The following is an 11,729-nucleotide window of genomic DNA, read 5'->3' on the forward strand; positions in this document are numbered from 1 at the left end:
TGTGTTGGAAATGGTTTCAGGAATTTTCAGCCATGAAGATTCTTGAAGAAAAAAGAAGCATGACTCTAGACGAAGTTGAAGCATCGAAGGAGCCTCAGAAGACTTTGTGTCCCTTTCGGCGCGACCCAAAGAAGCAAGCCTTGCAAGCGTTGCAGACCTTTATGAAGTTCAAGTACCGTACGACCCACACATCCGAGTGGGCCGGCGAAGAGTCCCTTCCAAGATTCTAGATGCTATTGGCGATCTCCCTCGATGCCATACAGTTTGGTACCAGTACCTCACTTTGAAAAGGAGGGGATGTCACGTGACATATCCTACCCTGTGTGTCCTTGGACAAGCTATAGCATAATAGGGTTCGGTCAATCCAGTCAGTCTAGAGTAGAAGTGATCTGGCACTTTTGTGAGTCTATTGGTAGACCGTGCATGTCGAGTCACTTAGTGTAGATGCATATCCTCTGGTTGCACACAGCATGATCATAAGCATTCCCATTAGAATCCATTAGAATCCTTCTGGGGAATTTTCCAGTGCATTTAGCCTACTTTACCTATTTTTGACATTTTTCACTTATTATTTTTAAGTGACTTTTGTTGGAAAGTAGGTAGGGCAAATTGATTAAGTTTGTATATAAGCAAACCTAAACTAGCACTAAATGGCAGAAGAGGCAGTAGGAGCTCCATCGCTCAACAGGCAACTTCTCAAGGAAGAACCCCTTGGTGGCGATTTTCCCTCCAAGGCAAGACACCAACTCCTGTAGCATTTTTGGATCTCATCGCTTTGGCTCCAGTTGATTGGCGTTTTTAGCAGTCCTCCATCTCCTGCAAGCAACAGTCACTAGCGTTTCCACCAGAAGTACCAGCCAGGCTAGCGTTTTTCATTCCAGCAAGAAGTGCTGCAGATTTTCAGCCTTTGCAGAATTTCAGCAGGTGATTTTCAGCCATAAAAGACCATCAGTTTCAGCCCTACAGTAGATGCAGATTTTCAGCCCTGAAGACCAGCAAAATCAGCGTTTTCCTTAGCGTTTTCGGCAACAACAGATTTCAGCCCATAGCGTTTTTGGACAGCAGATAAGGAGTAACAGATTTCAGCCCTTAGGTTGGTTTCGCCATCCCTGTCGCCATCGCCGACATAGCCTAGACTTGCATCAGTCACATGCATTTAGTTTGTACGAGTTTGTGCAATCAATAGAAGACTACTCTTGCCGACGAGAGTGGTGCCCTCGGAGGAGGGTTTTACAACGTCTCTGGTGTCGTATCTCTCTTCTTCCTCTATCTCTCAGTCTCATACAGTTGCACGTACAATGTCCATTTACTTTGTTTGTAATCATTGCACTCTCTCATTAAGAACGGAAGGCTCTCCCTTCCATAAGAACAAAAGGAACCTTGAGCAAAGTTCAAACATTCATTCTGCTGCACCTAACACTATCCCAAGAGACCTTAAAGATCTAGCCGACAAGGAGTTGAACTCAAGACCTCTTATTCAAGAGGGAAATGGCATAACCAATCTACCACACTTGGGTGATTGAAAGGTTATACCATTTTCTTCCTTTTATTAGCGCGTGTGAACACACACACACACACACACACACACACACACACACACACACACACACACACCCGAGAACAAGAGAGTTTTAACGATGTAGGAAACTATCCCAAGAGACCTTAAAGATCTAGCCAACGAGGAGTTGAACTCAAGACTTGTTTTTCAAGAGGGAAATGGCATAAGCAATCTACCACACTTGGGTGATAAAAAGGTTATACCATTTTCCTCTTATTATTAGCATACCCACACACACACCCACCCCCCCCCCGCCGAGAAGAAGAGAGTTTTAATGTCGTAGGAAACTATCCCAAGAGACCTTAAAGATCTAGCCGATGAGGAGTTGAACTCAAGACATGTTATTCAAGAGGGAAATGCATAATCAGTCTACCACACTTGGGTGTTAGAGAGACATATTAACCTCTTCAAAAGGCCTAAGTGACCTATGAGACTAGAAAGTTACAATGTGGTGGATCTGATAAAAAAACAAAGATAACAAAACGAAAATACTATGGAATCCTAAAGCTGCTTGATGTGAACTAAGCAAAAGTAATCAGCTGGTTGGGATAGCTAAATAGCTAAATAGCTAAATCATAGGAGATCTAGCATCGGTCTCGCTGGCGGATCTTATCAATCTCCTCCATGGTTAGTAGTATGATCGTGCGTCGTGCATGCTTCGCCAAAGTGATCCGAATCTTCTCATGCAGCCTCTGTCGGTGCTGTGTAGTCCTCTGCAGTCGTGGGCGTCTGGATCTTCCCAGCTGAATGGCTCGGTCAATCAGTGTGCCTCTAGTGCGAGACGAATGTGAGCTCTGCTGTGGGAGTAGCTCTTCTGACTGTCCAGTGTCTGCTCTAAAAAAATCTGTGATCCGTCTCTGAGATTGGCTAGCCTCTCCTATCATCAGCCTATCTCTGTGTCTGCGCATCTCGAGCAGGAACAACCCTAGGTATCTCTGATCCTCGTACCCCATGACTCTGGAGTGGCCCAAAACCCTCTCTAAACAGGCAATGGAAGGGGCCACGTATCTCGTAGTAGACGGCGCAGCGGCATGTGTAGTGCAACTCTGTCTCAGGCTCCATGTCACACAAGGCGCATGTCCTGGCCTCTGCTGATACTCCGCTGTATCTCCCATTCTCAATTCGCAGCTAGTGTGAAGATGTGCGTATCTTGCCAATAGCACATCGTATCCCATGAGACAGGTGGGTGTCCATGTATCTGGATCTTGTCACAAAACCGTCTTCCGTAAGTTGGAGAAGATGCTCTCTGTAGAAAGCCATCTTTGTGCATAGATCCTGTGTTGGCTGTATCCATGTCCTCCTGGTGTCTAGCTGAGTCAAGTCTTGGCGGATGAGCCTGGTGATCTCGAACTGTGTAAGAGTGAGAGATGGAGCATCCAGTGAGTAGTGGAAGGGTGGCAACTTGTCTATGCTGAACCCATGCGCCTGAAACCATGATGTCATCTCCCCATACCAGCATGCTGTATCTCCCTACATGGCTAACTGTCGAGAGGACTCAAGTGCAAGGCGGGCATATCTGTCTCTGGGAAGTTCCCACATGCAGTGTATGAAGGAGATTGATGTGGTGAGCGCCTCAACCACTAGTGGGGGGTAACCGCTAGCTTTGCTCGGATAATGGCACGTGCTACTGAAGCCTTGGCTCTAATGAGCCGCGAGATCATAGAGACTAGAGGTTTCTTCACGTCCCCCCATCCATCAATGCGACCCGACCTCCCGTGATGATCCAATGAAGGTCACCATTTCTCAGCTCCATAGAGCAATGCAGAGGCCACCAGAGTGTCAAAGAGCCAGAGCTTCGTCCGAGGCTCCTGAAACTGAACATGTGAACACATCCTCTCCAATCTACCCAATGCTACATGGGCTCTAGTCAGTCTGGTCTCTGCTGCTCTCCTCAATGAAAATGCTGGTCCGCTAAAAACCACTCCAAGGTAAGTGTAAGCATCCGTATACTCCACGGTCCCCTGGCCATATGTGAATGTAGGTGCTGACCTCCTGACCCACTGTGGGGTGGTATTAAACACCATAGCCTTGGTTTTACCAAGGTTGACAGACAAACCACTTTCGTGGGCAAACCTATGCAAAGCATCCAAATGACGTTGTATCCCCTCCGGCGAATCAGAGATCAACACAATATCATCAACATATAACAATAGTGGAATCCATGTCCCTGCCAGCTGTGCACCTCTATCACCATCGCTCTCAATGTAGTAAGAAACCTCATCCACATACATACCGAATAGAGTAGGAGCCAGCAGGCAGCCCTGCTTCACCCGAGTAGTGGAGTGAACCGGTGTAGATAGACCCTCTGAGGTGCGTACATGCCCCACTACTGACCTGTATGATGCCACGATCCCCCAAATGAGCTCTGTAGGTACTCCCATCTCTTGTAGTCTGCGCATCAATCTAGCTGTGGGTATTGTGTCAAATGCTTTGCGGAAGTCCACAAAGCTACAATAGATCCGTCTCCCATGTGATGTGCCCTCCTCAATGATGACTCTGAGTGTCAAGATATGGTCAAGAGTAGAAAAGCCTCTCCGGAACCTTGCCCAAGCTCCATAGGGTCTCCTGACTTGAAGATAGGTACAATAGTAGATAGGCTCCAAGTATCAGGCAAGCCTTCACACATGGCACGGTTAAACATAACTGCTAGAAGCTCTGCTAGTAGATCTTTGGCATGCATGAAATGCTCAGCCACTGGGCCATCATGATCATATGCTCTCCCAGTCCTCATCCTGTCAATGGCCTTCTTCACCATCTCAACGATGAAAAAACCACATATGTGTGGGCATGGATCAGGAGGGTCGAGAAGGGGCGTTTTCCCAGGAACTGTGTACAAGGATGAAGCGTACTGGGCCCAGACCTCTGTAGAGGTAATGGCATGGGGGGAGAGTGCTCATGAAAGAGCCGGCATGTCTCATGTGAGTCCGGACTCAAGAATAGCTGGTATAGATCCTGCTCTACTCGAGCCAAAAATGCCCTCTTCTTCCGCCGCACCAGGCGTCGGAAGTCAATTTGTGACTGTCTGTGAGTGATGTCACCCAAAAGCACCTCCCTCTGAAGTGAGGCTCTAGTCTCGCGGCATTTCACATCATAACAACTGTTCTGTGGCATGCTCATAGAACGGTGTCTTTGCTTAGGTTGAGTGTGTGGGTATGCCTCTGTTGCTGCATCATGTAATACCTGTGTCAGTATAGTAGTAAGCTCCTCCAGAGGTCGCCTTGGCTCCTCAATGCACAATCGTCTGTGGATCCCATCTATATATACAGAGTCCGTCTCCCGCGTGAAGGTGTAGTGAGTAGGTGCTGATGCCCATGGACTGTGTGCTACATTAAACTGAAAAGAGATGGTCATCGACAGAAGGGCATGATCCACTGCCACCCCAACAGGTCTGGGTCCAACCGTGAGATCCTGGATACTTGACAGGATACTCGGTTGTGCCATGACATAATCTACTGTGCTGGCTCCATGTCTGTGTGGAAAGCATGTAAAACCTCCCGCAACGGGAAATCTCTGTAGGCCATTCAAGATGGCCAGTCCATGTGCAGTTTCCATGTCTATCAAGTGTCGTCCATACTCAGTATATTCCACATCGTATGATAGTCTGGACAGGCCCGTCTCTACAACATCTAGCTCTCTCAGCATCTCCTCTGAAGTATCATAAAATATTGTTTGGTGATGGGTAGTCCTAGCATTGAAGTCCCCTAGAATGATAATGTCACCATCTCTAGAGAACTCCCATATGTCATCATTCAAAATAGAAAAGGGCAACTGTCCTCTGGGTGATGCATAGACTGACGTACTCGGGGGAAAGTAGCAAATAGCGATGTAAAGATATCTGCCTGTCTCTGCTCTCAATCTTATCCACATGTACCTAGCCTGCTCATCCGTGTGGTCTATATGTATCAAAGGCTGCAACTCTTCTCTGAATAACACTGCCACTCCCCTTGAGCCCCGCCCTTTGTGCTCTGATTGCGTCTCCTGTCTGCAGGTTGTCTCCCATCTGTAACCACTAATGTGAGGCATAGATTGCCCAGGCGCCTGATGTGTCTCAGAGTAGAAGATGATGTCTCTTTCAATAAAACTATCCTCAAAAGCACCCACCTCAAGGCGCATAGATCCATTACAATTCGAGGCGACAACTTTGAGTGTGGTCCCATAGGTCTCGCACTGTCATGTGGAGCGTCGCTCCAATATTACCACTCTTCCATCTCGGTAAAAGGCAATCTTGCCTTTTTCCCTTACCGCTCTAATCTCCGGCATTACCTCCTGCATATGAGCGATCTGCGAGAGGGTAAGATCATCCCTAAGAAAGATGCTCGACTTCTTAAGAGTTGGCCTTTTCTTCAAAAAGTCCTTCGCTTCCATGGAGGGCAAACGAAGGATGAGTGCCCTTTCTTTTGAGATTTCCCCATTGCTTCCATTTTTCTTGTTGCCCACTCTCCAAGCTCTTGTGTGCATCGGTTCATGAACCCCCATCAAAGCCATGAGTTCTTTTACCTCTTCGTCCACATTATCTTTGTCTTTAAGGCCTCAAATTCTCACATGTAAAGCGCGCACACGTCTTCTTTGCTCCTCCTCTAGTGTCGGATTAATAATAGTGGGTGTAGGCGTGGATATTAGTTCCTTGCCTTTTCCTTTCTTGGCAACCTCGATCCATTTCTCGGCTTCATTCGTGTTCTGTTGAGTCTTTGTAATAACATTCACCCAAGAAGTCGTCATTTCTTTGTGCTGTTCTTCTCCCTCTTTGATGGCCTGTACTTGCTCTTTGATCGTGTTGAGTTCTTCTATTACTGAGGGTTGCAATTCTTTCTCTTCAAGTGTGTTTCTTGATCGTGCTTTAGCGAGATCCTTCTTTCCAGCTCTTCATCCTGAGCCGTCACACGATCTTCCAGTGCATTTATCTTGCTTTCTTGGATCAACACGCGCCCTTCGAGCATTTTTATTGTTCCCAATAGGTTGTGGTTCATCTTGCTATTGGTGTCATTTCTTCTTTGCACTTTTGAATGGCGTCAATCTTATCATTCTGCTTCCTCATGCTTAATCGCAGCCAATGAGAGCCACACTATGCGCACGTATGTTTCCACATTATGCACATATGTTTCCAATGATGGCAGGTCTCTCTCTCTCTCTCTCTCTCTCTCTCTCTCTCTCTCTCTCTCTCTCCCTATACTGCGTGCAGGTTTTCTCTCTCTACGCATTCTCTCTCTATGCTTTATTTTCTCCAGTTTCTCTCTCTACGTAGGGGGCAGCAGGGGCACTTAAGGAGCTGCTACTTTAGAGGTAACAAAAAAAAAAGGGGGTGGGGGGGTGGGGTGTGTATAGAGGGAGCGCGAAGGGGGCGGGGCTGCAGCGGGGGAAAACAAGAGCGCAAGGGGGGGCGCAGCAACAAAGGGGAGAGCGTGAGGGGGAGCGTGAGGGGCAGAGGGGAGAGCGCGAGGGGAAAAAACGAGGGAGCAAGAGGGGGGTGGGGCTGCAGAGCGGGAAAATGAGAGCGTGAGGGGGGGCGGGGCTGCACACACACAGAGAGAGAGAGAGAGAGAGAGAGAGAGAGAGAGAGAGAGAGAGAGAGAGAGAGAGAGAAATGAAATGTTATATTAATGTCTTCAAAAGGCCAAAGTGACCTATGAGACCAGAAAGTTACAATGTGGTGGATCTGATACAAAGTCAGAGTAACAAAAAATGAAAGAAAAAAATACTATGGAATCCTAGATTGCTAGATGTGAGCTAAGCAGCTAGGTGGGATAGCTAAATCACAAAAGATCCAGCATCTGTCGCCGGCGGATCTCATCAATCTCCTCCATGGTCAATAGCCTGTGACCGAGCGTCGTGCATGTCGGGCCAAAGTGATCCGAATCCTCTGATGCAGCCTCCGTCGATGCTGTGTAGTCCTCCGCAGTCGTGGGCGTTTGGATCTCCCTAACTTGGTCGCTTGGTCGATCAGTGTGTCTCTGGTGTGAGGCGACGAGCTCTCTTGTGTTGGTAGCTCCTCTGGGTGTCCAGTGTTTCTCTGAGACTGGCTAGCCTCTCCCCTCATGAGGCTCTCTCTGTGTCTGTGCAGCTCGATCAAAAACAGACCCAAGCATCTCTGATCCTCGTACCGCATGACTCTGTAGAGTGGTCCGAAGCCCTCTTTGAACAAGCAGTGGAAGCGGCCACGTATCTCGTAGTAGACGGGGCAGTGGCAGGTGTAGTGCAACTCTGTCTCAGGCTCCATGTCACACAGGAGGCATGTCCTGGCCTCTGCCGGTACTCCATTGTATCTCCGAGTCTCAGTTCGTAGCTGGTGTGAAGATGTGCGTATCTGGCCAATAGCACATTGTAGCCCATGAGACAAGTGGATGTCCATGTATCTGGGCCTCGTCACTAAACCGTCTTCTGTAAGCTGGAGAAGATTCTCTTTGTAGAAAGCCATCTTTGTGCCCAACCCCTGTGCTGGCTGTATCCATGTCCTCTTGGTGTCTAGCTGAGTCAGGTCCTGGCGGATGAGCCTGGTGATCTCGGATTGTGTAAGAGTCGAAGAGGGTGCATCCAGTGACAGAGAGGGTGCATCCAGTGACTACTGGAAGGGGGGCAATCTATCCATGCTGAACCCATGCGCCTGAAACCATGATGTCATCTCCCCATACCATCATGCTGTATCTCCCTGCATGGCTAACTGTCGAGAGGACTCAAGTGCAAGGTGGGCATATCTGTCTTTGGGAAGTTCCCGCATGCGGTGTATGAAGGAGACAGATCTGGTGAGCGCCTCCACCACTAGTGGGGGGGCAGCTAGCTCTGCTCAGATAATGGCACGTGGTACTGAAGCCTTGGCTCTAATGAGCCGCGAGATCATAGAGACTAATGGCTTCTCCATTCCCCCCCATCCATCAGTGCGACCTGTCCTCCCGTGATGGTCCAACGACGGTCCCCAAATCTCAGCTCCATAGAGTAATGCAGAAGCCATCAAAGTGTCAAAGAGCCAGAGCTTTGTCCGAGGCTCCTGAAACTGAACATGTGAACACATCCTCTCCAATGTACGCAATGCTGCGTGGGCTCTGGTCAGTCTAGTCTCTACTGCTCTCCTCAATGAAAATGCTGGTCCACTGAAAACCACTCCAAGGTAGGTGTAAGAGAGAGAGACCACTGAGTGCCGCAGACCATAGCAAAATCCTGGGAAGAGAAGCCTCTTTCAGTGTTTATATGCTTGACACATATAATATTTTTTCCCGCAGAAAATTATCCATTTTATATACCTCTTGATCATATTTGATGCATGTAAATATAAGAAGGGACTTAAGTAAACAACTGGGCCTTCATTTAATTATTGCAAGCACTGGATGTCTCAGAAAGGCATCAACATAATCTTGTCGTCATGACAAGATTGAGAAAAGTCATCGCCTTAAGAGTGTAGATAAATCTGGCCTCTCGAGTCCAGAGGAAACTAGTGACAAAAGCGTCTGCCTTCGGTTTCTCGGGGCATAGTCCTGGTCGTTCTTCTTGTCCACTTTTATGGTGGTTAAGGGGAGCGGCCGGGCTTGCCCCGCCCGACTCCGAAAACAAAAAAAACAAGATTGAGAGTTCCACACTGACCTTTTTACATAAACAGTTCGTGCGATTTGGGTGAATTTGGTTGTCAAAAGCTCGCAGTGTCAAGACTATTCACCATTCTGAAGGGATGATCATGTCCTCTTGCAACTCTCTCATCGTGCAGATCGACTGTCTGTTCAAGCTATTCTGGTTCTGTTAGAAGTCTGTCTTCCATTACTGTCCTCAATACTGTCTTGCCTTGCAGGAATACAAGCATATTGCACGAAGGAGAGTTGATTATTTACACTCAGCTCAACCTGAACCAGGTCAATTCACCATTCTTGTCCGTGCAATCCCTAAATCATCCCAACAGACCTACAGTCAGCAAGTGGATGATTTCTTCTGTAATTATTATCCTGATACATACCTATTACAGCGCAGTGTTTATGCTGACACAAAGTGGCAGAAATCACTGGTATTTTTGAACTGTTCATTCTTAAATATAAATTTTTTAATTAGCTAGTCTCATTAAAGAAGGCAGAAATATTTATACGCATCAGTTTCTTTAGTCTTTTTAAGAACAGGCTGTGATTATTGACTAGCTTATGTGCCGTTCCTTGAGTTAATACCATGCATGTTGCAGGAGGAAATACAACGGGTATCAAGAGAAGTCCAGTTTCTGAGTTTGCTTCCAGCAAAAGAGCGGACTCCTCAAAGGAATGGGCTTTTGGGTCTTTCTGGAAGAAAGGAGGACCCCTTAAACTATTACTTGAGTCACTTGGAAGAGCTAAAAAACAAGTTCAAGAAATTTCAGGCAAAGTTTGTGGAGGTGAAGCAAGTAAGCGGTTGTCAGTTTGTATGGGGCTTTGCTTTGATGAAAATCTATCAGCAAATTGTGTAAACTCTGAACAGCTTCTCTTCTCAGGAGATTCCTGCTGCCTTTGTTTCTTTCAGAACCAGATGGGGTGCAGCTGTGGCTGCACAGACACGGCAAACTCCAAAGCCTTCAGAATGGGTTACTGAACTGGCACCTGAGCCAGGTGATGTGAACTGGCGGAGCCTTTCAATTTGGTTCTCTGTGCTCTGGGTTATCAGAATAGTGGTGGGAATAATATTTGTCTGCATAACGATCCTGTATTTTGTTCCTGCTGGTTTGGCATATACACTTGGGACACTCGAAAATTTGAAGACATTGTTTCCTTTTGCAACTCAAATCCTGTCAATGTAAGCATTAGTTTATTGCTTGCCTTTCACTTTCAGCACGTGAATGGAAAATTTCTTAACTGCACTGATAGAAACATAAATATATAAAGGTAGGGCTAGGGATTTGCTTTTCACTTTCAGCATGTGACTTAACTATTGCTTGGGTGTACTGTTAGAGAGATAAAGAGAGAGATACAGGTCGGAGGTGGGGATTGGTGTTTGGAAGGACCTAAGGACCAATAGAGAAAAAGACCTGTCCTCATAGAGAGATACCCATGACTAAGAAAAAGAAGTGGGTTTAGGGTTTAGCCCAGCCACACTTTGACATTCATCCACACACTTTGATCTTTTGGGTGAGCTGGATTGGGGACGGGCTGCTTGTTGGGTTCAAAATTGCTCGATTCCTCTGAGTACTCTAGAATGCTATTGGGGATTGAACTGATTACATTCTTAGCAAGCGCTCTTTCGAAGAATGATCAGATTCTCCCTTCTGCAATTCCACCACGGACTGCTACAAGCCTCTCTGATCATTAGAAATGGGCATGTTGAGGACATTGTGCTTATGGGTGTGTGCACTTGCTGTTAGTCTTAATTGAAATAAATTATGCCTCATTAATGATTATGGTGCTCTCTCCTCTCTCCATGCTTGATAGGTCACTTTTCTTGGCTCATGGTAAATCTGACTTTGACATTGTTGATTTTGAGGACAAATGCAAGGTACCCAGGTTTTCCCGGAAAACAGGTTTTCTAGGGTTACCTCCAGAGTTCAGCTCTGTTGAGCTACAGTCTTCCGTCCCTTGTATCAAGGTGGCGGTTAGTCTCCCCATGGGTATCCTCAAAGAATGGGAGGGAGTGCTGGTCTATGATGTCATCCTTTGGGGAATGTTGTTGGACATTTCCGCAAAGAGCCATAAAGGGAAATCGATCAGAAGAGAGTACGGCCCTTGCAACCACAATCGACCGAACATAAACAGCGAAGGATAGAAAGAGAACACAGAGCAGTGCTCTGTAGTAGAGACCTATATGGCCTGTAGGATTAACAAAATATATCATTTGTAGTGCATCACACTTTGGGTGCCATTAAAAGGAAATTTCTAAAAAGAAATCTGTCTATAGCATCAAGACCATGGAGCTCGTATGGCATGCACGGATAGGTGCATAGAGCACACAGTGCATGCAGAGTTCAGGGGTGGGAGTCCACATGGGGTTTGAGGGGGCCAGGCGACTGTGTAGCCCGGCTCACCTTAGGCGTGGGCTTGCTTGGCCATTGTTTGGCCAAGTGTGAATGACCAAGTCTATGTTAAGGGACTTTTATGGTTGGGTGGGCTTTCTTATTGCAGTGCTCCCAAGTCAAAGAGCTTATAGGAAGAGCTCTTCACGAGAGGCTATGACGCCTAGGATTCGGTATATCTTTACAGAATCCTTGACACTTTGAGAGAGGAGTAAAGTATACCTTAAAATT

The 11,729-nt window shown here is 46.9% G+C and overlaps 1 protein-coding gene across 1 annotated transcript in view; it reads left to right on the plus strand.

Moving 5' to 3' along the window:
- LOC147426824 (hyperosmolality-gated Ca2+ permeable channel 2.3-like) overlaps nucleotides 1-11,729 on the plus strand; it is a 161,064-nt gene that overhangs the window by 52,537 nt on the left and 96,798 nt on the right. The window contains exons 4-6 of the mRNA XM_086497799.1: nucleotides 9,330-9,539; nucleotides 9,708-9,902; nucleotides 9,990-10,288. Of these exons, the coding sequence (XP_086353925.1) occupies nucleotides 9,330-9,539; nucleotides 9,708-9,902; nucleotides 9,990-10,288 (704 nt within the window). The remainder of the gene's footprint in view (nucleotides 1-9,329; nucleotides 9,540-9,707; nucleotides 9,903-9,989; nucleotides 10,289-11,729) is intronic.

Source organism: Adiantum capillus-veneris, chromosome 24 (genome assembly GCF_014529385.1).
Source record: "Adiantum capillus-veneris isolate H3 chromosome 24, ASM1452938v2, whole genome shotgun sequence".
Lineage (NCBI taxonomy): Eukaryota > Viridiplantae > Streptophyta > Polypodiopsida > Polypodiales > Pteridaceae > Adiantum > Adiantum capillus-veneris.